Source organism: Aythya marila (assembly GCF_965140915.1).
Source record: "Aythya marila genome assembly, chromosome: 1".
In the NCBI taxonomy this organism is placed as follows: Eukaryota; Metazoa; Chordata; class Aves; order Anseriformes; family Anatidae; genus Aythya; species Aythya marila.
Window position 1 is genome coordinate 164,127,494 of NC_139042.1, and position 27,503 is coordinate 164,154,996.

Genomic DNA, 27,503 nt, shown 5'->3' on the forward strand with positions numbered 1-27,503 from the left:
GTCAGAGCTGTGTATGAATCTGTCAGGTTTGAGCACTTAGAAGGTGGCACAGGATGAGAAAACTGATGTTGTTCTTGTTACCAGCAGCAGATCCATTAGATTTGCAGGAGCATTTGCTTCTGATATCTCTTGTGAGACTCCTGCAAGAACATACAAAAGGCAGTTGTCAGAGGACCAGATGGTTGTGTCATGTGGTAGCTGTGGAAGCTACTGGGGAGAATAGTGTATTCTTTAAAGCTTGCTCTCCTGAACAAATCATTATGCCTAGTGTCTGCATTATAAATTCAGACTAGTGAGAGGACATCTCTTTTTTTCTGTCTTTCATTCCCATCTCTATCCACAGAAGAAAAAAGTATACCATATACCAGCTGCAGTCTTAAGTTGCTGTTGCAGAGCTTAAGGGTTCTGTAATGTAGGAGTTAAGTTCAAGAAAACCTCTCATTCCGTCTGTCAGATGCAAATGGGAAATGTCCAGAAGGAAAGCCTACGTGTCTGTTTTGCTCATCTTCTGTGTGTCCAGCTATTAAATCACTGTTTACCCTGAGAAATGCACAGCCAGGCCTAGCCTAGGTTTATTTCCTTTTGGAAGACGTACTTTCCTAAACATACAAAACCCTCTAATGTCCAGGACACAAACACTTGAGAATCATATGAGTACCTCTTGAAATGCTCCAGGATTGGAGTCCTGTTGTCTCCCTTTGTATCCTAGGAAAAAATAATTGGAAGCTTCCTTAGAGTTGTAGGCCTTTTTCTTGTCACAGGTGTGAAAGAAAGTCTGAAGTCTTTGGGACTGAAACATATTCTCTCTGTACCATTAGAGAGAGCTTCTTTCTAAAACCAACCGTTGAAGTAATGCTATAAAAGGCTATTGAATAAATGAAACCGGTAAAACTAGACCTGTTTTTAAAAGCAGGCACTTTAAGTGATTTAATTAATTCTGCTTCCTTTGGATCCATTTGCAGTTAAGCAATTTTGTGCACATAACATAGATGCATGTAACAAATTGCGCATGTAACAGTATTTGGTTTCTCCAAGGATCCAAGAATGCAGTCGTTCCTCTGTTTTTTTGAGGGGGAGGGACCAGGATCAAGTGCAGGGAATCTTATAATGACATGATTCTCAGGTAATGGACTTTAATATGGCTGGAGTACAGGCAGCTACAGGGTGTGTATTTCTGGAGGAAGGTTCTTGGAAAGCTCTGATAATAGCGGGCTTTTAAGGGATTTTTCTGGTCAGTGTCCTTAAAGTGCACTGGCACCTGTCCTTACAGAGTAGGATGGGCTTGGGACTAGGTTGCCAGTGCCCCACCTTCTGTGAAAAAGACTGTGTGAGATTCTTACTGCTCTTGCAGATTTGCTTTCATTGTTTACTCTGGAAAGAATCAGTACTTGTCTACTGCATATTTAAGACTTCAGCAGTATGGCGTCATTAAGACCATCAAAGTCTTTGTGGCTACTGAACACAGAAAGGTAAGGGCTCTTGAAGAGCAATTCAGTGGACTGAAACATGAAGCCAGCCAAAGGAAAACATTGGAGGGAAAGTACCTGGGTACATATTACCCTAAGTGACACAGATGATTCTTGCATCACTTACTCTTCAGACTTGTCTCCTCCTATGGGAATAAGTGCATAGTTACAGGTTGCTATTTGCTTTAGATGTATCTAGTATATATGCTGGTTTTTAACCTTGCCATCCTCGTTGGATAATTTTGTTAGCTTTTAAAGCCTGTTTAGAAGTGGCTTTTCCCCTCTGAATGCAATTGCAGACGAGTGGGAAATCTGTGCTTTAGGGTTGAACATTTTGACTGTATTAAGTCAGTACTGAACTCTTCCAGCTAAAACTTACAGTAAGACAATCTTGCAGTTGTTTATAGCTGTTCTGCATGAGCTAGACTGGCAAATCCTAATCTTTGCTTAACAGTTGACTTCTGCAGTAGTAACAGTATTTATAAACTGCAAACAAAGCTGTCCCTCCTCACTGTTTCCACTGCTTCAATGTTAAAAATGGGTAAATTGCCCAGGACAACACTCATTGCAGAATGGTGTTCTGTAGGTTTCTGCTTCCCCTATATTCTTGCACGAACACGTGTACACTTGCCTGTGCGCCTGGTTTGGCTGGGCTGCTTGCTTTCTTGATGAGCTCTGAATATTTGATCGGTTGCATGCCTTCATGACTATGTAAGCTTTATATTGATAGAGGTTCCAGGAGATGCTCTCCGAATTTTCTGCTGTCATACAGAACAGGCATCTGAAGTAATACATGGTGTTTAGTGAACAAGTGTGCTCTTATCTCTTACTTGTAGGTAAGAACACCTGCACATCCAAAGCAAAGACTGCTTAGCACCTTCCCCGTTGTTGGGTAGATGAGCACAGAGGGAGAACTGTGCACCTAGAAATCTGTAAGCAGTGTAAGTTGTCTTGAAGCAGCCATACTGACAGGAACTGAGGCAAAACACGAATGCCAAGGGCTGTGGAGGTGTTGACTGGGTAGCATGCAATTCAGTACTTCAGACACCCAAGGCCATATGTCGGTATTTAAACCAGTCTTCTATATTCATGACTTCACAGCAGTCTTCTAAGCGTTGGTATATGAGTCCTCTGCTGCAGCATAGAGGAAACTAATTTACTAGTGTTTTCTCATTCAAGGGAAGTTTTTCCAAAACAGGTACTTCAAATTAGCAAGAGCTCATTTCTGTTCAGCTACATCTTGCCTCAAGAGCTCAGACCCTCTTTAAAGGACAGCCTTTTGAGGTTTATGTTGATCTGTAGTAATTCTGAACACACTGGTAAAATAGCTGTTACCTATTTGGTTTCCCTGGAAGACTTTCTGTAATTTACGGGCTTAGTCTTTGCAAAAATTCTGTATCATAGTATACAGTTTTCCCTGTTTGCAGGATAAATTTGATTTGCTTCATCTTGTAATCTCTAGGCTTGTTAAAGATGTGGTAGATTTAATATCCTCTTCTCTCCCACCACAGCATCCTCTCAAGAGTTCTGGAGTTGTGATCTAAAACGTCAACCTGATTGTCAGTAGCAGCATCTTGTTCAAGAATCTCGATTAGCTTAGATGCTCTTTCCCAGTGAGAATGGTGTCTACTGGGAGAATGGCAGAACTCATCGTGGTTGTTGTAACTTTTACTTTTTTTTTTGTGGAGTCCTGGGCTAGATGATGTTCTAGGCCCACTTGATGTTGCTCTCCCATCCTTCCTACTTAAAGAAGCCTTTTTATACCTAGCTATGAAAAACATTTTTCTGAAACAAAAATACTGATTCTTAAACAAAATGACCCAAACTATTGATGTGCTAATGCTATAGAGGCTAATACAGGAGAAATGCTACATAGGTTTTATCATTAAACATTCTCTATGTTCGACTGAGAGATAAATTTAGTTTTTCTGTATTTTTCACAGGGGAAAAACTGCTTTTGTAGGCCTCTGTAACAAATCTCATCCTCGCTAAATATATGAGGGTGCATTAAAGTTCTGTTGTCTTTTTTTTTTTTTAAGAGATTCACTTATTAGCTGTTTCCTTGGCTATGATTTTGTGTTATTACTGTCCTGTCTTCCTTGTTTACTGTCACTTTGCCCAGTGGCTGGGGAGTAGTGCACAGTGTCACCTCTAATAAAAGATATCTTGCATGCTTCCCAAGTGTCTTCAAGGTAGATGACAGCTGACATGTTGTATGCATTCTAAAGAATACAGGGTAAACTTCTTTACTTTTTACCTCTCCTCCCTACAAGATAAATAAGGATGTAAAGCAGAGTACCAAACAAAGCAGATACTGTTCTGATTAATGCAGTACTATATACAACTGTATACTGTTGTGGTTTAACACCATGAGGGAGCCAAGCATCACACAGCTGCTCTCACTCCACCTTCTCAGCAGAACAGGAAGAGAAACTACAGTGAAAAAAACCTTATGACTTTTGATAAGGACAGGGGGATTGCTCACCATTTGCTGCCAAAAGCAACACAGACTTGACTTGGGGAAGATAAATTTATTGCCAATTAATAGCAGCCTAGAGTAGTGAGAACTAAAAGCAAACTAAAAACACTTACCCTCCATCTACCTTCTGCTTCCTTACTGCCACTGTACTACCCCAAGTGATGCAGGGGAATGGAAATTGCAGCCTGTCCATAACACTTTGTTTCTTCTCCTTCGTGGCCATTTTCTTCACTCTCCGGCATGGGGTCCCTCCCACAGGATGCAGTCCTTCCCAAACTGATCCTACGTGGGTTTTCCACAGGCTGTTCCAATATAGATCTGTACCATTGGACCTACCACAGGTCCCCCATGGGTGGCAGCTCCTCCTAGACCCCCTGCTCCTGCGTGGGCTCCGCTCCACGGGCTGCAGCTCTGGCCCGGGGCCTGCTCCTGCGGGGGCTCTCCATGGGCCTCAGCCTCCTCCAGGCCATATCCAACTGTTCCACTGGGGGCTCCTCCACCCATGGGGGGGCTGCAGCGTGGAGATCTGCTCCGTGTGGGACCCATGGGCTGCAGGGGGACAGCCTGCTCCACCAGGGGCCTCTCCACAGGCCGCAGGGGAACTGCTGCTGCCTGCCTGGAGCACCTCCTGTCCTCCTGCTGCACTGACCTTGGGGGCTGCAGGGCTGGTTCTCTCTACATTTTCTTTCCTTTCTCCAACTGTTTCTCTGCAGTATTTTTTTTTTTTTTTTTTACCCTCTTTCAGTATACTCTCACAGAGGCACAACCAGTGTTGCTTATTGGCTCAGGTTTGGCCAGTGGCAGGTCCCTTTTGGAGCCTCTGGCACTGGCTCTTAGGTGATATGGGGCCTCTCACAGAGGTCATCCCTGCTATCTATCTTGCCACATAAGCCCAGTACAAAAGTCTCATGCTCATTTTAGGAAGGAATAAATAATTTATTTTTAATCCCGTGTTCTGGCCTGTGTTTCAACCAGATACCTCAGGACTGTTCCATGTACTTCAAGAGCTCAGGGGGACAATTCAGAAACAAAACTCAGCATCTGCTTAGGTACTTGAAAAAACAGACATATCTGGCATTTGTAGTATTGCTTAAATTGGTAATGTTAAGGCCTTTGGAGTAAGAAGTAAGAAATAGTATTGCTAATAGGTACAGTACTTTTTTTTTTTTTTTCTTTTTTTGGTCAAACTTGATTTTTTTTTTGAAAAGCACAAAGTTTCTTTTCATGGTAATTGGAACTCCTGGAGGAGTAGATACTGGTCAAGCATCAACTCATCTTCATTATTAAGCAGTACAAGGAAGTTGAGTGTTTTGGAAAAAAACATACAAACATAGCTATTACTGTAATATAAAGCAGTTTTTAACTTGCCAAAATCATAGGTCTTTGATAAGAGCACTTGTCTGAAGTGTTGTAAGTGGCAAGTCACGTTCATGGTAAATGAATGGGAAAGGAGAGCGTAACTTTTCAATAGTGTTCTAGCAATTCCGAAACATGAAAGCTGGAGGGGTTAAACATTACACTGAAAGTACAGTTAAGTGTTTTTATTACAGCTAAATATGCAGTGTGTGTCAGAGCTCAATCTCAGAAGGAACCACGTTGAACAGATAAAGGTAGTCACATGAGTGGCCATGCATTTTATAACTTAGGCTGAAATATTTTCAAGGCAATAAGACTTTCTTCTTGGGTACTGAAGGTCAATTAGGCTATTAGCCTGACTCTGGTACTTGGTGGAAGAATACCAAAGGTGGTTGGGGGAAGAACAAAATAGGGCAATGTATAATACATTGATACTTGACTCAAGCTAGGCTGACAGATTACAATATACTAACTACTGCTAATAGCTAGGGGTATTCTAGAAGACTATTGTACACTAGGCTATCCTGAGCCTTGTGTTAATCTTTATTTAATAGTCTGTTATGCCTTATTCTGTTGTGCTTTGCCAGCTGTCCTTTGTCCCAGGATTTTAAACAAACAAAAAACTTCTTAACTATACCTTGTGGAAGAGGACCCTTCTTTAGCATTAGAAAGTTCTTCCTGCTTGTTTTTGATATCATCATGGGTTAGAAAAGCAATGGATTGTTCACCCTTAACCTTGTTCAAGATTACATTACATATTCTATTATGTTGTTTTTCTAGAAGATAGTACTGTTTTTGTCTGAAAATATATCATAGGGTCATATGAATCACAGAATGGCTCAGGTTGGAAGGGACTTTAAATATCATCTACTTCCAACCCTCCTGCCATGGGCAGGGATGCCACCCACTAGATCAGGTTGGTCAAGGCCTTGTCCAACCTGGCCTTGAACACCTCCAGGGATGGGGCATCCACAGCTCCTCTGGGCAACCTGTTCCAGTGCCTCACCACCCTCTGAGTGAAGGATTTCCTCCTAACTTCTAGTCTAAATCTCCCCCTCTTTTAGTTTAAAACCATTCCCCCTTGTCCTGTCGTTATCCGACTAAGCAAAAAATTGTTCTCCATCTCCCTGTAAGTATTGAAAAGCTGCAATAAGGTTACCACAGAGCCTTATGTTTAGGTTGAGTGTATCTCTCTCAGCCTTTCTTTATATGAGAAATGCTTAAGCCCTCTGTTCAATTTTGTGGCCTTCCTCTGGACCCATTCTAACAGATCTACATCTGTCTTGTGCTGGGGGCCCCGGACCTGGATGCAGTACTCTTGGAATGTCTAAGAAAGATTAGACCACTGGAAAGGGGTTAAACCATTTTCCTTAAGTAATAGGATCAGAGAAGAGCATCCTCTGATTTCATGCACAGAAAAAGCTAATTGAAAGCAAAAGTCTTGAAATGATTTCATCAGAAGATTCAGAAGTTGCAGAAGCTGCATGCTGTTTAACTGAAAATCCTGAAGAAACTTAAAAATGAAGTTTAATCTAGCTGTTGCCAATCATTCAAATTTTCTCTTCAGTTAGGGCAATAAGAAATGAGTTATGTTGGCGAGATACGAGGTACGTTGTGGTCTGTAGGACCCCCTTTTAGGTAGGTAGGTTGGAAACAAAATAAAATGTAAAGTTGTAAGTTATACCTCATTCAGTAGGTTGAGGAAAACTCAAAATTTGATAGAAGTAAATTCTGTCAAGGGTTAAGGAGAGCTGAATATCAAAAAGGTCTTTGAAAGTCAGATTAAATCCATAGTCCTCAGCAGAAGCTGTTGAAAACCTCAGTTGATAAGCTGCATTTCCACATCTTGCTGACCTTGTTTGCTGCTGGCTGTTATGGAAGTTTGTTCATCTGTATATTAACTGCAAAGACAGAATTCATTTGACTTGTTCCTATGGATCTGTGCCATGTAGCATGTTGGTCATACTAATGATCTGCAGCAATTCATGGCTTTCTCACTTGTGGACTGTCTTTAATCCTTACTTTTATGTTCTCCAGGGCTTCCTTTACTGCTCTGCAGCCAAGTCTTTACTTTGTTCCCCTGCATTTGTTCTTTACTTCTTACAATAATGGTCCCAGCTTTGACTGTGTGCTTTCTCCTCCAAACTTGGCAACTAGTGTATTCTTCTGGTTTGATCCCATATGGCCCCAACCTCACCAATTCAGTTTGTGCCCTGTCAGCTCAAAAGGGAAATGCCTGCTCTGTTAAGTACTGTGGATAATCACTTATTTTCTCTCTCTTTCATCTCCTTGTACTTAATGAAGCTGGTTCTGAGAGCCTGTGGAAAAACATCAGATTTCTCTGAAGTTCTTAACTAGCCTCCACTCTTCAGTTTACTTTGCACCTTCTACTTTTCATGATTCTCCTGGTCTCTTAGATGAACGGCAAGTCCATAACTAAATCACTTTGCTTTCAGTTTATCCAATTAAGTCTCTTGCTTTTTTGTACTAGTTTCTCATGTGATCTCAGGGTATTCCATAGATTCTGTCATTGCTTTTCGTTTCTCTTTACCTTCCTCTTCTGCATGTTAAGTCTTCCATTCCAAGAAGATAAAAGACGATGACTCATTGAAATTTCTAATCACTTACTCAGATCAAATTCACGTATGTCTCCAGTTGAGGCTGTTCTACCCAGCTTGCTTGTTTAAGTGTTTAACTGTTTTCCTTTTCTGGATAACTTTTTTCTTAATGTTTTTGGTAGCCTGGGCTTTTTAGTTCTTAAAGCGTATCTCTATTATTATCTTCAGTATACTTTCGTGTACAGGGGAAATGAACTAACCTGGTAGCTGATTGTGCTTCACACTGTGTGTGTTCCCTTCCTGTAAGTGATCTCAGATCTTCAGTTAAAACTGTGTGTACTTGACCTACTAATTTTTTCAACCTGTTGAATTCTGGCAGGTATTGTGCCTTAACAGGCATGCAGTGGAAGGCCTGCTGGTTCAAGCCTCAAAATAACAAGCACATTGTTGCCTTCTTGAGTATCCTACTTAATTGTTAATCATTTGGCCTTGCTACCAAATGTTTATTGCTTGCAGCTGTAATTCAGAATAGGCCTTTTCCTCTGCCAGAGTGTGTACATCTAAGGTGTGTCATGCTCTTACCCTTTCTTTCAGAAGAAGGACAGAAATTGATTTAGTCATTGCATTGTTATTGTATCTTTTTGGTATTTTATAACTCTTTGTAGGTCCTGAAAATGCTTCCTCTTTATCTTTGCTGGCAGCTTTGTCTCAGGCATTCTCTTCTTATTCTTCTTAACAGACCATAGCTTCCAGAATTATTTGTTGTTTATTAAGCTCACCCTTTTACCATTTTCAGTATTTGAAAACCAAGTCCAGTAGTTAGAATTTGGAGTAGTTCAGGGCAACTTTGACCTTCAACGTGCTGATAGCGACATTGTCAAGGCAACCTTCCCACAGTTTGCTTGCAAACACCGTTGTGGCTTGCTTTTTTGATACTTAGCATAAAACTTGAATATATCTATTCATTTTTCAGCTTTTTCAAAACTTTGCTGTTAAAAATATATTTCATAGAGATTGACAGATTTCTTTTTTATAATACCTGGAGGAAAATGTTGTAATCTGAAGATGCTGCGAGTTGAGAAATATAATTAATCCTATCCTCCACTTTACTTAATATTGACTACGTATACTATGTCTTTGACTTCAATATTTTTGATACAACTTTGTAATCCTAACTTGGCTAAGTACTATACAAAGTAGTGCTTAGAAGAGGTTGAAACTTCTTGTGGCTTTAACTGTCTAAACAGAATAAAAATACATTTGACTTTCAACAAAGCAAGTCCTGACATTGTAGTATTTATAGAAGAGGGGATGTCATGTTCAACATTAAAAATTGGAAATAAACTCGAAGATACTGTGGCTATGCTTGTTATGTTAAAAATGCTATCCTTGACAAAAGAAAACTACAGAACTTTGTACGAGAAACAGGTTTTCGAGCAGGCACTATGGTTAGAGTTGATAAGAAATGTTAAGTGTGTTGGAACAGTCTGTGTGTCAAATGCACTGCAGAGTTCTCATATTAATAAAAATCAGGAAAAGGATGAGCTTTACTGTGGCTTTCAAAGGAAAAAAAAAAAAAAGCATGTCTGAGGACTTTTTTATGCTTGTTTTAAGCACCTCTACTGTGTCAGTCTTATTTCCTGGATATAACATTCGATTTCATAAAATTTTGACATAGGTTAGGCTACTTCCATTGCAAAATGGTGGTGGTTCAGATTGATGTATTTTCTTGAAAATGTGAGAAATAAGCTCTGGAAATAAGTTCAGAGCTATCTTTTTCAGATAACTTAAAGGTCTGTGAGACGAGCGTGTGAGTATCAGAAGGTATTATTCGTTTGAGCTATACGTTTTCTGATAAAATTGAAGGACATTCAATAAAAGTTATGAAACTACTATTTAAAATCGATAGAGGCATTGTTTTCACAAAACTTGTATTAGACCAATGATGTCACTGGTATGCCTGTAAGGCTGTAGTAGACAGAGCTAATTAGCAATGTACCTGCCTAGTGTCAGGACAAAAACAACTCGTAAATAGTGAAATTGCTTTGTAGGCAGGTGGTATATCATTGTTCATATAGCTGAGGTGTCACATGGTTTAACCTTTAGTATAACTTAACGTGCTGTCAGAGAAAGAATTTTGGAAAAAAATGTTGAAAGGCATTTTCCTCAGGAGAAGCAGCCTCTGTGCCCATCCTCACTTCCTTCAGAAAGCAGTTTTTCTTAATGCTGAAATCTTTACTTCCAAGAAAAAGGCATTATTTTGGAAGTACAAAGGTGATTTGATGATATTAGAGTTCTAAGCACTAGCCAATAGGTTTTTCATTAAACTTCTGTATAATTTTTCATGGATAGGAACTGGTAAGTGAACTGCATGTTCATTTTATTAAGAGATGATGATAAACTCATTTTCTTTTTCCCTGTCTAGTATGATGAATTGGTTCCTGCATCCCTGACAACCAAATATGGAGGGTTTTATATCAACACTGGTACACTGCAGTTCCGCCAGGCATCTGACTCAGAGGATGAAGACTTCGCAGAAGATAAGAAGCATAGGCCACCTAAAGTGAGAGATTTTAATTATGCTTTTTATACAGCACTTAAAACTTAGTGGACACTCAGGAATATTTGATATGCTTAGGATGTCTCAAATGAAGAGACTGAAAGCAGACTGATACGCAATACTTTTTTATGACAATCTCTCTTTTGTGGATGTTGTATAAACAGTTAGGAAATAACTCCTGACATCCACAGGTTGTTCAGTTGTTGAAGACTGAAGTCTAACTTCTTGTTGAGGCAGGCATGCAAGTTGTGTCTATCCATCTTAAATAAGTGACAGTTGATTCCTAAATTTTATAAGAATTTAATTACATATGATGAAAACGTAAGTTCTCTAACTGCTTTTGTAATTCTGCAGGAAAAAAAAAAAAGGATTTGAAATTGTTCCTAATATTCAGCATAACACTTAAAGCAAAGTACCTGTTAAAATAAAATCAGAACATGGGAGTAGCTGTGTTAAAAGTACGTGTGCTGTCTTTCACAAACAGCTTACTGTTCTGTGTGCTTAACTTTTTTCATAGCAACCCGTATGGTGCTGTGATTTGGATTTGTAACTAACACAGCATTGATAACACAGCAGCGTTTCAACTGTTGCTGCATAACGCTAGCACTGTTTGAAGATTCTTTTTCCCTACTCTGCCTTCCCACTCTGCTTCAGCAAGTAAGCTAGGGATGGGCAAGAAGTTTGGAGGGGAAACTGCTGATGTAAATTAGTGAAAAATATATTCCATACAATACTACATTGTATTTTTCAGTGAAATTGGTAGCAAAAGGGCAAGTTCGGTTTTCCCAGGTGGCTGCTGCTCACGCTGGCTGGGTATCAGTCTGCCTATGCCTCCAAGTATTCTTCTTACTGAGAACGCTGAATTCAGTAACTTTTTTTTTAAACTGATGACAGAATTGTCAGTAAATGTAATTGCTGCTGTAAATGCAGACATACTGTTTGCCTTTACACACATCAGGATATTTTTCCTGACTCCAAATTGGAAAATGTAAGGAAAATGAAAGTTTTTTTTGCTGTAGAAGTGCTTTAGGATAGAAGAATCATTGTCCTTCGTTTAATCTGTTCTGTAGATAGCAAAGTTAAAAGAAAGCGAAGATCGTGGAATGAAGAAGCGCAAGCGGAAAGATGAAGGGACGGAAAAGGAGAAGAAGCCTCGGAAAATGAAAGTTCCTAAGCAGTTGGGGTAGGTTCCTTTCTTCAGATGAACTCTAGAATTGCGTATTAAGTTTGGTTTTGAGATTGCATGTGGTAGCAAGTTTATCATCGCTGTTCAGGATACTGTAATGTTAAGCTATATTTAGTAGCTAACAGGTTTTGATTTTGAATTTTTTTTTTTCTTAAGTAAATCCTATGAACTAACTTTCTTCTCCCCTAAAATTCTGAATGAAGAGTTAAACAAGGAAAGATGAATTATGGAAAACATGGAAATGTTGATTCTATGAATAACATTATCCATCATTGTCCTACCCACAGTTTTCTGACAGTAAGAATTGCATCTATCTTCTCCGCCTTCTAACGAAAATTAATTTCTTATCCCTAGGTTTTTATTCTGGGAAACTGTAAACATACCTTGATTATTATAATGTGTTTCTTAACACAGGAAAACACTCAAAGGTATTCTGAGGTTAGCCTGGAAGGATTAAGATGATGGGTTTTTAACTGGCTTCTGAAAAACTGTCCTTGAGTGAAAGTTGTCTTATTACGAATATTCAAGTTGGTATCGAAAATTTGTTGATAGCATTTTTTTATTAAGGTGATGAACTGGGGGGAGATGCTCAGTTGAGTAGCATATGAATGTTGACCCTGCATGTCAAAATTCTTAGCGGTGAAGAGAATTACTTTAACATATGCAGTGTGTCTAAACTTAAAGCAACCTGCCACTTGTTCTTCAGTTAGAGAGGCAAGTTCTAAGTGTTTTAGTGTACCCATAAGTTTAACAACTGTGCCAACTTCTCCACAATTGAAGTCTTGCGTACATTAAGGTAAATCTCATTTACTCTAAACTTAGTGTGCCCACAAAAAAAAATCTGTTGAACGTGACATCACATGACAAGCAAGGGTTTGAGATGATTGGTACAAGAGTCTGAAGATGGAAACACAAAGTACTTGTTTCCTGTTGCTAACTTTTTAATTGTACTAAACTCCCAAATTTTTCAAGGCTATTGTCACCTTTAACAGTCACATGCATTCTAAAGAAATATTTTTTTCCTCTACAGAGTAATGGCCTTAAATTCACACAAGTCTGAAAAGAAGAAAAAGAAATTTTATAAAGACTCACTCTCTCTGGCTGCCATGATCCGTAAATTTCAAAAGGAGAAGGAAGCCATGAGGAAGAAGGAATCTAGTCCAAAACCTCCAGTGACTATTGCAACTTCTACCCCTAGTAAAATTCCTTCTTCCTCTCTCAGTGCAGGAAATGATATCTCTGACTTGAATCTTAGGATCAACGATCCTGTCCTCTCCATTTTTGGTAGCACAAATGAACGTGAGCTCCTGCAAGAAGCTGAAAGTGCCCTGGAGATGTTGGGAGACATTGACTTTGACAAGTTGCTTGATGGCACTTCTGATGGCAGCCCAGTATCTGAGCTGTCAGGAGAAAATGGAAATGTCACTCAGGCAACCTACACCTCTCAGGTCATGACACCCAAGCAGGTGCCTGCCCTCCCAGAAGGTCTGCCTATGCTACTTGAAAAGCGCATTGGAGACCTTCGAACAGTAAGTATGAACTCAATGATGAGGGAATGCATTGAAGGATCTGAGATAATGAGGAAGAATTACTAGGGTCTGAGTTACTATCATTGAATTGCTGGTTGAAATGCTAAAAAAAAATGTAGAATTGATCTTAATGTCAGTCTTAATGGTTGTATTTATACTCCTGAAAATGGGCATAGATGATGCAGGTCAATTGTTGAAGCAGCGTTTATTTCAGAGGAGACATGGTTTTCTCCTATATCTTGCATGTACAAGAACTTGTGATGTTTTTTCCAGAATGGGAATATCAGTGTTATTTTAAATCGAATTATTAGTCAGTAAAATGAATTTGTGCTTCCTCAATTAGTTTGAAAAAACCCAAAATACTATTGCAGCTTGTGATCTAATGTCAGTCTGAAATTCTGCCTTTGTAACACAAAATGATGTTAACTTGACAGTTCAAAAGGAGAAAAATAATATATTCTTTTGGAAGGTTGGAATGGAGCCCAAACTTCTCAAATACTAATAAAAAGTATTAAATTCCCAGCTTACAAACATTCCTACAGCTTATTGAAAGGGGTCAGAGCTGATAAGGTATTATATGCTCCTTGTTTCAGTTGTGGATGTTATCTTAAGTTGAGAATAAATTTGTTGTTTGATTGTTCAGATTCTGATTTTATCTATTAAGCTTTTCCTTACTCAGAATAAGTTTTGAAGTAGTAGTTGAACTTTTTTTTTCCATTAAAATAGTTAAACAGTAGCAGAGCTTGCTTTGCTACCACTTAATGATAACCATAATGCTTATCTTAGGTGTATGCAAATGTTTTGTAGTGTTGTTAGATGTTTTAAAATGTACTTGTCTAAATATAGACAAGGATTAGTATTCTCTGAAATCAGATGATTTTGCCTACCTTTTGAATTTTCAGATTCTTTACTGTGAATGAGCAATAGCTTTCTAGCAAAACAGCAGTAGAATTGGATTAGACCAAGAACAAGGAAGTGTTTGTTAGTGGCCTTCCCAAAGTTCATGCTGCTTCAATGCTTTTTAAAATAAATAAAAAACCCATGCAGTTGGGAAAAAAAAAAAAAAAAAAAAAAGCTTTAATTCAGTGGTTCTTGGAAAACCTAACTCTACAGTCTTATACTTTTGAGCATGTTTTCTGAAAGTTTAGCCCTTGGTGAGCAGAGCAAGTCTACACATAGATTTGGGGAAGAACTAGACTGTAATGACTTAAGGGTTGCAACTTCCTTATCAAATTGCCATCAACAGACGTTACCGGTGAGGGAGAAAATCTTTTTAGAAAGGAGAAAAAAGAAAAATGGCTCCTGTACATTTTTTTCCAGACACTTATCAGGCTCATACTTTTAGTGCTCTTTAATGCAAAGAAAATTAAGAATCTGTAGACTAAAGTCAGTTCCATGAATGAAGTTGTTAGGTATCTAGATAAGATTAAAAGTAAATAAATAAATTAGAAAGCCACTGATTGTATATAATGAACACTTCCTGACCTGCTCTTGTAGATTAATGTCTTCTGGTCCCCTCAGTGTGCAATTCTGAACTACAGACAACATTGCACACAAGGAGGGAAGTAATGGATATGCTACTTTCTATTGTGATGGTAGCTGTCAAAATAATCTGTCTGTGGAACAACAACAAAAAAAAAATGATAGCAATGTGTTTCTTGAGTCTGGTGTAGTTTGCTTCAAAGACCAGCAACACCGTTTAGTATAATAGCTTAATGATGAAATTAGCTTTAAGATCTCCCTGGGAGAGAAATGTCAAAGCATCTTTCCTTCCACTTTATATAAACCATAAGGTAATAATCCTTGTTTTAATTATCCTTAAAGACACTGGATTTAATACTTTCAAACTTGTCTTTTTGGTATCTTTATCACTTGTAAACATCTGTAACCTTTCTTATTTTTTTAGCAGAGCAAATCCTTCAGTAATCTTAAAACAGATAGTACCATCCCCTCAGCAGCTGACTGTACAGTAGAAAGTAGTGAGCGGAGTGCAGTACTTACAGGAACTAAAAAAAACTCTGGTATATGTTCATGACTGAGATGGTAAAGCATTCAAGATGTTTGGTTACCTTACAGTTTCTGGATGGAGTAACAGACCCCTGTTTCCCTATGCAGTATAGAGTTTACATTCCTAGAAAATACTTAAATGACCCATGTATGTTTGAAATTAACAGAGAATAAGAAGAGTAAGTATTTAATAGTAATAAAGGAATGTGGTCAAGTTAATGCTTGAATTTGTAGTTTTTTAGCTATGTTGTTACAAGTTGATAACAAAATTTTTAAAGACCAGATTAAAGAGCCTTTTTAATTTGAATATTCTGTCGCATAGCATGTTGACTGCCTCTAATGTTTGTCAGTTGATATGATAATACCATGCTTGCATACATTTTTGCATGAATATCCTTTTCAAGCCCTTCAAATACGCTCTCATCCCAGTGCTAGAATATCTTAAGACAACAAGCTTCTCAGTGTTCGTTCTTTTGACTTTCATAAATCTGCAGAGTGAAGTGACACTGGAGAGGAGATTTTACTGATTTTTGTTGAATTGTTGAGCAGTGCAGGGAATTGACTTGGCTTTTTCACATGAGCTGTCATGGTTTGTGGAAAATATAAGTGATAGGAGCAAAGACAGTGATTCTGCATGGGCATTCCTGAGAGACCAGGGAAATCTTCAAAAAAAAAGAAGAATGTGTAGGAATAATCTTTTTTTTTTTTTTTTTTTTTATTTCGTGAGTCAGGAAAAGACCAGAGAGGAATACAAAAGAGTTAGTGGAACAGAGGTTTTCCAGTTTTCACTCCTAGTCTAAAGATAGAGAGTATGCTGGACAGCACCAGAATAGAGGGATGATGCAAGGGAATTGTGTAGAAATTGCAGGGTTGAGATGGATCTAAGAAAGCTGGAAAGCTGTAACTGGGCAAGGCACATTACACACAAACAAAGGAAGAGAGTAGGAAAGTGTTGATGAGTCATACAGGCAAGAGCATCAAGCAATGCTCCTCCTTTTAAAGTCATCAGTGATCATGATGTTGCTGGCTCTAAGCTAATAGAACAGCTCTTCTGGTTTTTTCTCTCCATGGTTATTGAAAAGACTAGTATGTTAACATCAGTGATCCAGGCAGTTTCTAAATAGAACGATTGCTTGCACTGGAGCAAGGAGTATTTATTTGAATATAATAGTAATTCTCATCTCTTTTCTAAATAGCTGAGTGTAGTAAGATTTTTTCCAAGTTTAAAAACATAAAACAAGAAAATTATATAGCTGTTAAAGTAAAGATACAAATGCTTTGGGGATAAAATGAGCTCTGTGAACCTTTTGTTCTTTATTGCTGTATTTTCAGGCCGCCAAGATGTTTGATGAAGAAGGCAGGAAGAAGTTTTTCACACAAGACATGAATAATATTCTGCTGGAGTAAGTGCTTATCTGTACAACCTTCCCTTTTTGGAAATGGGGTGAAAGGAAAAGTACAGAAGAGGAAGTATTAATGAGGTTGTTCCAACAAAGCCATTAAAAGTCAATGAAGGTAGATCAGTCTAAGCTAGTTACTAGCTAAAGAGACTTATATATGAATACAACTCCTGTCATGACTATCTGTCTGTCTTTATCCACTGTAAAGTGTTTTGTAGTGCCCTATGTCCTTGACTTCATGTGTAAAATTCAACAAAATTGCCATTTTTTCTTCCTGTCCCACATCTTCATAAATCAAAACATCTTCAGCTTTCATAAAGAAAAATGCTGACTATTCTTACTCTGTAATTCTTCAACTAAACGTTTAATATAGAGGGTTCTATGCTCTTAATACTAAGGAACAAAAAAGTAACCTCTAGAAGACAAGCAGCCAAAATTTTATCAAGATTGATGTGCGATGGTGGGAGTAAATACAATTTGTAAACACAGTATTCAACATTGCCAGGGAAGTATGTATCTGAAAGTCTTTTTCGAGTGGTTTCTTGCCATTAAGACTTCCTCCTTTGCTCAAAATTTAGTTTAACATATCTAAAAATGTGTCCCAAGCTGCTATTTCTGGTATGCATAGCTAAAATCTGTTATGCATACAAAGCTTCCTTAGGTTTTTGTTCAGTTGTCATCTTCATCTTGGAGTACCTCACTGGTTGGCTGTCTCTTGTTTGTTTGTCAGTATTGAGCTACAGTTACAGGAGATAAATCCTGCCATCCGCAATGGAGTGTACTCTCACCTTGAGGCTTTTGTGCCATGCAATAAGGACACACTGATAAAGCGTCTGAAGAAGTTACACCTCAATGTCCAGGTAATGGGGGGGAGAGTAGCTCCAGTGTGAGTCAGTTATGTAACAGTAAGGAAAGAATGCAGAAGAGAAGAGCAACAGCCCCCACTGTCTGCAATGAAGCAAAAGATTTTGGAGCATTTGCTAGATCAGCATAAATGCTTTTTTTCCTGTGTGAGTGCTCTTGTCACTACTTAAAGAACAAATATTTTAAGTATTTCAGACCTTTCTATTTGAGAATGAAATGCTTTCATCTTGAAAGCTGGATAGAGGGTAGATATCAAAGTAACAGAACTAGAAAGCCACAATCATGGTTATGACAAGTTGTAATTGCTATTGCATTTATTTTTGTGCCAAGAAAAAAAAGGTGGATTGATAATAGATGACCAGCCTATATTATTTGTGCAAATACACTGCTGTTGTGACCAAGTCTTACAAGTCCTTTATATCTCATTTGCGGTTGCTTTTTCCTCAAAGAATGTGTGTTTCTCTCGAATAAAAAAAAAAAAAGGTATCTGTGATTTGAAGTATCCTGACCTGGTTCTTTAGATGAGAATCAGGACTAAATCTTGCAGAGGATCTGATGATCATGTATGTAGAGATCTCAACCTGCTTAGAGGGAATAAGGTTTCATATGCTATTTCTAAATTAAGCATTAAGGTATAACAGCACATAGCATCCTAGTTCTTCTCAGGAAACAGTTATGATTAAGAATGTGAAGTTAGAATATGTGGGAAGATAATTTAACACATGTAGGGAAGTATATAGTACGATATCACTTTAATGTTTGGAGTTCTTAATATTTGGAGATGATTCTATAAATGGTCCTTACTTTTGAGGTATGTAAATTACATTTAATAAAAATAATCTATGCACAGACAATAATAATGATCCAATACATAGATTTTCATCATTACAGAGATATTTTTATACCACAGGTTTTTGGAAACTTGATTCATCAGATACTTATTTACAAGTGTTGAAATGCTCATCAGTCAAGTCATCTTGCTTTTTACCTCAAGTTTTCTTCCCTATTTTTATTAGAAAGGATTATTTAATGAGGTTGTGTCATAATGTTTTGGGATATTTGTGGCTTGTTTCCTTGTGCCTATCTTTCATCATTTCTGGTCTCAAGATTTCATTAGTTGTATGAGAGATTTCAAGTATATGCATTTTCTATAACGCTATTGCACCTCACAGGATTCGAGTATCACGTGGGCAAGTACAGCTGCAGTCAATAGCTAGTACTGGAAATACTGCCTGTTGGGAGTGAGGGGAAAATTTCTGTGAAACTTTCTGAGAAGACCTTTACATTACATCTAGTAGGACTACTTCAGTGTTTCTTTTTTCACAGGATGACCGCTTGAGAGAACCACTGCAGAAGTTGAAACTGGCTGTCAGTAATGTCATGCCTGAACAGTTATGCAAATATCAAGAGGATTGTCAGGCCCGCAATCAAGCTAAGAATGCCAAGTGGGTATTTCTGGAGTCTGTACATTTCCATTCTAGAGCTTACCGGAAGCTTGTCTCAATGTTATTCATTCTCTGAGTTCTGCCAAGTACTCAGCTCCAGTTTACAGGTGCCTGTAAGCTGAGTTGTGCAAAGTAGCTGGTATTATCTAAGTGATGTTATCACCGGACTTCAGAAAAAAAATCCCATTAACTGAATGAAATAGATCTTGAGGGAAAGAAATTGTAAACTGTGAGAAGGATACCAGAGATACCCAATGTGATGGATTAGTGGAGGGGAAGTAGGAGGATGGTGTGTCCAAGTTCGTGATTATCTTTTGTTCCTTTATATTGCAGTTGTTTCCATAAGAGTTAGCTGACTTTAGACTTGGAGAAGCATTAGTAGATAGATCAGCATCCTTGACAACATCCATATAGTGTGTCCTTTTCACTTGTGCTTGTCTTTGAGGACTGTGAAGCAGTGAGGAGGGGAAGATGAGCTGTTTACCCTTTCAGGAAGGGTATAATGAGAATCTGAAGACAGGTCTTTTTTTTTTTTTTGTTTACTGACATTTAACACAACACTCCTAATTAAATGTTTTGTCTGTAGTACAACTATAAAGTAAACAATTGTTCTAAATATAGGTCGCAAGCAGAAGATGAACGAGAGAAAAATGGATCAGAGGAAGATGATGATGAGAAACCTGGAAAGAGGGTTGTGGGGCCCAGAAAGAAGTTTCATTGGGATGACACAGTGAGGTGAGACAAAACTACCTTTGTCATCAAAGTTTTTCACTGACTTCATACAGGTGTGTGTGTGTGTTTTACAACATGATGGTGTTAAATAATTGTTCTTGGAAGAGCGTCATAGATTCTTATATGAAATGCTGAATTCTCTGTTTCCTTAGAGTAGATTTTACTGCAAAATGGGATTATCTAGATTTCAGCAATTTTAAGCGGGGTTTTAAGCAGCCAGAGCCCTTTAACTTAGAACTTGCATGGGAAATTACTAATTTAATTTTAGAACAAATAAAAATATTGAAAGGGGCTGGTGGGCTTCTCACATTGAATTTTTTTCATCCATAGTATGTTGTATGTTAAGACAGAGGGAAGCAATCTTCATGGAATATTGTATATATAATGGAATAAATATTTGTATGTATAAAATAGTACAACTAGGGCTGACCTGAAGGGAGCCATACTTAAAGATGAGATTTAATTTTTTTTTTCATTCACACGGCTTAGGAGGGTCAATGTTACTTAATTGTGTGCACTTTTATATCTTTTAAGGACAGTAAAATACAGCATCCTTGTCAGAAAGAATATTCCGTTGAAATAATTCAGTGTAGCGTGGATTTCACTTGCTTTCATATCACAGACATTTTCCATCTTAAACGAGGTCAAGGTAATAGTGAGCAAAGTGAAAGAAGATGTTTCAGTTATGAGGCAATGACAAAGATGTAAAACTAATTAAAAACGATGGGGAGGTGGGAAGGCTGAAAAGAGATAAGCCATGTAGTCTGTTGGAAACAGCAGCAGATCATACAGTGGTAAAGTTTATTTGGGGGAAAAAAGATTGGAGTTGAACTCTTTTCTACAACTGCAAGTGGACAGCAGCTATACAGCATCAGTGCTTCCATGTCTCAGTCTTTTTGCTAAGCTTTTGAAAAGGTTGTTTCTTTCAATATATCTATCGTGTTTCTTTTTGCAGGTCTCTGTTGTGTAATCTTGTTAAGATCAAGCTGGGATGCTATGAGCTAGAGCCAAATAGAAGTCAGTCTGCTGAAGATTACCTCAAAACCTTTATGGAAACAGAAGTGAAACCACTTTGGCCTAAAGGCTGGATGCAGGCAAGGTAAGATACCTATTTTTTATATTTATTCCTTTTGGTGTTAAACTGTTTCTTGAGCTTTATTTATTGAGATAGGTTTGACTCAACAGTATACTTTAATGTTGTTTAAAACTTTAAAATGTCAGTGGAAATAGAATATTTAAAAAAAAAAAAAAAAGAATGAAAGTTTTTAATAAATTAGATTTGTCATCTTTGCAAGCCCAAGAGCTGAAAAGATGCTCTTCCTTGGAGATCTATTGCTTTTATCGTCTGTTGGATAGTTAATTTGCTGAAGTTCATAACATAGTCCATGATGCTTCCTTGGAGGGAAATACTGAGAGGGAGAAAAGGGTAACTGGAGAGTTTTTCCTGTGATGTAAAATGATAAAGCCACGTTGCCAGTATGCTTTTAGTAGTCTGATAATGCAGTGTGATGTAGACTTCAGAATTATGAGTGGGAACTTCGAGGCTAGATTTTAAAAAACATTTAAGATGTTATGCTCTTATTTTGTGCATGTATTTATGTGCATGCATTGATGCTACAGTTCAAAATAAATCAGCTTATTGATGAAAACTAATACTTGATCTATAATGACTTGTTAAGAGAACAACCGTGCAAAGGGGGAAAAATAAAGTGGGAGCAATAGTAATCAAGCAACAGAACTGTTGGCCTCAAAGCCCAAGTGTCAACCATCTCCTTATAGTGTGTTAAACTCGATGGTTAGAACTGGAACATAAACCATTGTTCCTTTCAGCAGTTCTGCCAGAAAGGTGGATGTTCTCATTTGTTAGTGAAAGCAAAAGAACTTTTTGTTTGAAGACCTCACAGCATCAGTACTGGACTCGCTTCTGACAGGTTCAAAATACAATGTGATATAAATATATCTATATAATAATAAATAAATAAATATAAAAAAGCAGAAGGTAAAACCTCTCCTCACCCACTAAGGGAGGGCTTTTACCTTCTACTTAGATCCAATCTACTTTCACAGTATGGCTGAGTTTGGAAGGGACTGCTGGAGCTATTCTGGTCCAACTCAGCTGCTCATACAGAACCAGCTGGAGCCCAGGACCACCATGTTCAGGTGGCTTTTGCACAACTGTCCTAAGCAACCTGCTTTCTGTCTAAAAGCCTGTTTCAAGCAGTAGTAAGCAACTTTGAAACAGGCAATGACCAGAATAAAATGAATTGGTCAAAAAGAAAAGTTTGTCAGAAGATGTGATATAAGAAACAGAATTCTGGCTACAATGTGTACTAAGTAAATAATTTTCAATGAATTGTGTATGTAGGAAATAAATCTGTTTTTAAATCCTTTTTCTGTGAGGCAATAGTAAAAGTATTTTTCTTTGCACACAGAGGCTATATCAGTAATTGGGGGAAATGATGTTACAACATGGTATTGTAAACAAATTTCTACAGAAATGGTTCTAGATCTTCTGACTGGGGGAGTACTCTGCCTTGCTCTCTATTCAGGAAGTGACCTGTCAGAACTTGTAGGTAGCTGTGCATGGAAAAAGGAAAAGCAAATATTTCCTGTTGTCTCAGTGATAACTCCTAATATAAAATGTATTGTTCATATGCTGGATTCACATTTATTTTGGGGGGGATGCTAAGGTAGAGATCATGCTGAAGGCTTATATTTTTTAACCTTTGTATATGGCCTTGTGTAAGAAGAAACTATGTGAAATGGAGAAAAAAATCGGTAGGTCATTTTTAACGTGAAATACCGGTGTATTTCGTAGGGAATGCTTACAAATCAGAGTAGGCCTATAGTACTAGAACTTTGTGAGCTCAGACCAGAGGAAAATTTTCTTGCCTTTCCAAAGTTAATGTATTACATTCCGCATTCTTTATTGTAGAAGCATGAGGTATAGATATGCCTGAACTGCACCAAGTTCATTTCTTCATGTGTATCACAACTGTAGTGTAGCTCTGTCACATTACTTTTCTGTGTATAATTTCCATACTCAGCCTCCTAAGATTCTCTTACTGATATTCATGGATTTAAATAAATTCTTTTTTATCCTTAAGAATTTCAAAGCCTTTTTAGATAACATAACCCATTTATAAGTGGGCTGTGTATTTATTCCACATCTGTTTTTAAAAATGCCTGCGATATAAATGTGTATGTTTAAAAGAAGTGAAAAGAACAGAAAGGTTTTTTCCTTTTAATTCCAAGAGTTTCTCTTTTCTTTTGAGATGGTCTTGCAAGTGGGCTTGCAGCAAATTTATTTCTTACAGGTCAAACAGCACTTTGAAATCATGTCACAGAGGCAATCTCATCCTGACCTCTTTCATCAGCTGTTACAGCTTAAATACACGTATGCAGTGGAGTGATTGTTTTCTAAGCATGTTCTTGCTGCCTTTCTTTGTACTGTATCTTTGACTTCTGTTCCTGTGGCAGTTACGCTTTGTCTTAAACGTTTAAGGATAATGTCACAAATTACTGGTGTCTAGAATGCCCCCAAAATGAAAAAGATCAAAGAGTAGACAAAGCACCAGGCAGAAGGCATGGAGGAAAATATTTTGGCAAAGCCAGATAGGCCAGAAAGTGGCACATGACACTTGTAATGAGGAAAGTTCCTTCTGTTTTCTGATGTTTTTCATAGGCGTTCAGTAGTCTTTGACGGGGAGCAGTGTAATACAGATATGAGGTTTGTAGATACCTGGATTTTTTTCAGAATTGTTGCAGCTCTCCAGGATGTGTTTTCAGTGGTGAAAAGCTCTTGTTTAGACAGCTGTTCATGATGTGATCAACATGATGGCAGTGATGTAGAGAAATCTTGTCTATTTTAGTTTGTCTACCTGGAAGCAGCAAAGGGGGAGTGAGTTTTCATTAACTGTCCGTTTATAGCTGCATTTGGATAGCAAGCTGTAGTATAGATTCAGGTCAGGAATTGTTCTCACTTCCCAGAGCAGGAGTTGCTAACATTATTGTGGCAACTCCTGCCATTTGTGGAGCTGTATTGCTGGCTCTGTAGAAAAGTACGTGTGTAAATGCAGTGTAAAGTCGCAGAAATGGTACTCAGTGGCCTATACAAAATACCGAAGACAACTAGACACAAGCTTGTTTCCTGTGTTCTAACTTTACTATAGTAAGCTTAAAAAAAAAAATCTGCAAAACCCAAACCTGTGTTCCTGTGTTCAACATGTATGTAGAGGAGCTTAAAAAAAAAATACTTAATTTGCAATTTGAAATATCTTTTAGCCCTTGAGGACAGAGAATTCAAAATGTTGTTATTCTGTCCTGCTGGAGGAGGTGATACTGTATTATGTAAACTTCTTGGCCATTGATACACACATTTTGTATGCATACTTAACTGTTTTTTTACATAGCATTCTTCTGTTTATGCCTGTAACTCCACCATGGTAGCAATACAGACAAACTACTTGCTGGCTACTTTGGGGACAGATAATCAAGGGATTCTTCTAAAAATTCAAGAGTACCCTTGTATGAGGAGGTCATATGTTGACTGTCCCTGTAGAATCGCCTTACGTTTCTTTTCTTACCACTCTTCCAGGATGCTTTTTAAAGAAAGTCGGAGTGTTCACAATCACCTCACTGCTGCTCCGTGAGTATAGTATTGACAACTTACTAATATCTGTAGTTCATAGTATCTCTTCCCATCTTCACGTAATTTCTTTTTGGACAGAGGGGAGAGAAGGGAGATACTTTGGGATTTGTTTGAAGACTATTATAGATATTGTCAGTTTAGATAAAGCTCTGTTAAGATAAACTCCTAGGATTCTAGGAGGCTGAAACACCTTCATACTCTAAAGCTTCTCTAAATTTAGAAAGTACAAAACAAATACCTTAACCTGATACACATCAGGTTATATCAGCAATTCAGTGAATTTTGCATGATACATGACAACAATGGATTAACCATGTGCTTGCCCCCCCCCCCCTTTATTTTAAGAGTCTTTATTTTTTTCTATTTCAAGGATGCTTTTTTATAAAAGCTGGACCACAGTGGTCATCCTTCTAGTTTACTGGGATATAATCAGGGTGACGGTTGAAAATAAAATTACTTGTCCTTCGTCTTCTGATGCACATTTATCTCCTCTGCTTTCTTTTGATTTAGGGCAAAGAAGAAGGTGATTCTGGCACCTAAACCCAAAGTGAAGGTAAATGACTTTTATATGGCCATTTGATACAAACAGTTTCTTGCCTCAGTTCCAGGAAAAAAATATCTATCAGAAGGGTTAGCTAGTAAATGCTAATTTAAGGAAAATGCTGTAAGAGCTTATTGGTTTAAAGCACGGATTACCAAGCTAAGTAATACAAGACACTTCTATGTATAGCTTTGTGATATTAAGCTTATATAGCTTTTTGAAAATTGACTATGAAGAAGGAAATAGTTCCATTGAAGTTCCCTTTTTTAATATGTGGTTTGTTTGCTTTTGGCTTGTGTTAAATTCGGCAACACTGGAAGAATGTATGGTTGGGAGAATAGCATAAATTGATAGAGGTTTTCATTAGACATGATGAGGTGTTGTCTTAGCCTAGGAGCAATTTTTACTTAATGATTAACTATCCTGTTCTTCACAGCAGAGATTATTCTTAACTGTGGGGGGCACTTTTGTATGTGGACCAACAGCACTAGACTTTAAAATACAAACATTGAAATAGCACACAAGTATCTGACGTCTAGATATCTATATCTTAATATAAAAAATTTCAGGTCTTGGTTCCACTGAATGTACAGAATAATAGTATTAAACGAAAGAGGACTTTGTATCTATTCCAGAAAGGCTATTAAACTTGTCTTTTCTTATCTCTTCATTCTCAGGACTCCAGTCCAAAGAAAGAACAGAAAACGTGTACGTCTTCAGTCAATTCAACTTGTGCTACTACACTGAGTACCAGCGCACCTGTCTGCACCCCAGCCAGCTCTAGCTGCACGCCAGCTCCAGAGACTATCTGCTTGGACGACTCACTGGATGAAGACCTCTCTTTCCACCCACCATCACTGGACTCCATTTCTGATGCTCTGGCAGTTATCAATAATGGTGCCAAGGGATCGCCTCTTGGATCCACCATAGAGACACCAACATCCAGACCTCGCCCTGGGCTGAGGGAAGAGAAACTGGCAAGCATTATGAGCAAGTTGCCCCTGGCAACTTCAAAGAAAGTAGAGCCCACTCAAGCACCCCATTCATCAAGTCTTATTGCTGGTCACACGGGGCCAGTACCAAAGAAACCCCAGGACATAGTTCACACTGGTATCTCTTCAGGCCTTATTGCTGGATCTTCAATTCAAAATCCTAAGGTTTCCTTAGAGCCTTTGCCAGCCAAGCTACTTCAGCAAGGACTACAGAGGTCAAGTCAGATCCAAGCTGCTTCTTCCTCTTCACAGACCCATGTTTCTTCCTCTAAGACCCAAGCAGCTATTTCCACCTCCTCTCAAAGACCCAAGGATGCTAGTATCTTGGTATCATCTTCTGAGATTCAAGGAGGTTCTTCCTCAGCATCACAAATGACAAAGGTGCACCAGCATTCAGCTGTACAGCAGAAATATGTATCTCCTTTACAAGCAACTATTAGTAAATCACAGACCAATCCAGTGGTGAAATTGAGCAGTAATCCCAAACTGACGTGCTCATCACCAGTCATCAAGGCTCAAGAGAAGTCTGTAGTATATCGCCTGCCTTTGTCTAACCCCTCATCTGGAAGTGGCTCTCAAGTATCTCACCCACTGGTTTCTCGGACAACATCCAGCACCTCTACCTCTAGTAACTATTTAGCCAAGGCTATGGTGTCACAGGTTTCTTCCCAGGGTTTCAAGCCTCCCTTCTCCATGGCTGCCTCTCCTAAACCTGCTGCCTCTCCCAAGCCCACTGCATCTAAGCCCTCTGTGACACCCAAGCCCAATGCATCGCCTAAATTTTCATCTAAGTCCACCTCATCCCCCAGGCCTGCAACAACACCCAGTTCTTCCAGTTCAAGTGCACTAGTTTCCCAGAGTAGTCACTCCAGCAACAACCCCCTTCATAAACAAACCAGTGGTGTAAATATCAGCAGGCAGTCTCCCACAATGAATTTGCTGCCCTCTAATCGCACCTCAGGCCTTCAGCCTGCAAAGAACCCTCAGGCTTCTTCAAAATTGCCCAACTCTTCTCCTTCTGGAACTGTTGGTAAAAATAATTTGGGTGGAGTTGGAATGAATGTACCTGCCAGCAGAGGCAGTAACCTTAACTCAAGTGGAGCTAGTAGGACTAGTCTGTCTGGGGGAGCAGGAAGTGGAACACAGGGTGCTACTAAACAATTGTCAACTCCACACAGACCATCTTCTGCCTCAGGGTCTCCAGTTGTAGCAGCCAGTGTGCAGGTATGCATCTAACGCGTTTACATTTAAATCAGACATTAATATTTATCACGCTTTGAAAACAGGCTTACAATATCTTGATTTGAAAGTGAGTCACAAGGTTAATGTTTACACTTTACCTAGTATGAATGCTAATACTGATGAAACTAGTTCACGCTAGTAAACAGGTATTTCCAGCTGATGCGAAATCCAGGGGTCAGGGTGGAAGGAATCCTTACTGTAAAAGACTGGTTGGTCTGTAGTGTGAAACAGAACTCAATTTTGTCATTTTTTTAAGAACACTAGAAAAGGTGGGCTTTCTGTGGCTGTATTTTCAGGCAATGCAGTACTGTCTTGCATGATTAGATTTCTGTATTCTTGTGTATTTATTTATATTGATGGAGTTAACATGTAGAGCTATCTCGGTATGTTTGTTGCCAAGCTTTGTGGTTAGTTTGCAAAACTGGAGTTCAATTGCTTGTGGTTAGAGTGTAATGCAAGACATATTTAATATTTGCAAGGGCTTTTTTTTTTTTT

The 27,503-nt window shown here is 38.3% G+C and overlaps 1 protein-coding gene across 1 annotated transcript in view; it reads left to right on the plus strand.

Annotated features, from left to right (window-relative positions):
• Positions 1–27,503, plus strand: part of UBN2 (ubinuclein 2) — a 54,674-nt gene that overhangs the window by 12,818 nt on the left and 14,353 nt on the right. Inside the window, exons 4-14 of the mRNA XM_082772068.1 lie at positions 10,285–10,422; positions 11,490–11,602; positions 12,636–13,134; positions 16,474–16,544; positions 17,272–17,401; positions 18,732–18,850; positions 19,472–19,585; positions 20,538–20,681; positions 24,180–24,230; positions 24,744–24,786; positions 25,452–26,990. Coding sequence (XP_082628194.1) covers positions 10,285–10,422; positions 11,490–11,602; positions 12,636–13,134; positions 16,474–16,544; positions 17,272–17,401; positions 18,732–18,850; positions 19,472–19,585; positions 20,538–20,681; positions 24,180–24,230; positions 24,744–24,786; positions 25,452–26,990 — 2,961 coding nt within the window. The remainder of the gene's footprint in view (positions 1–10,284; positions 10,423–11,489; positions 11,603–12,635; positions 13,135–16,473; positions 16,545–17,271; positions 17,402–18,731; positions 18,851–19,471; positions 19,586–20,537; positions 20,682–24,179; positions 24,231–24,743; positions 24,787–25,451; positions 26,991–27,503) is intronic.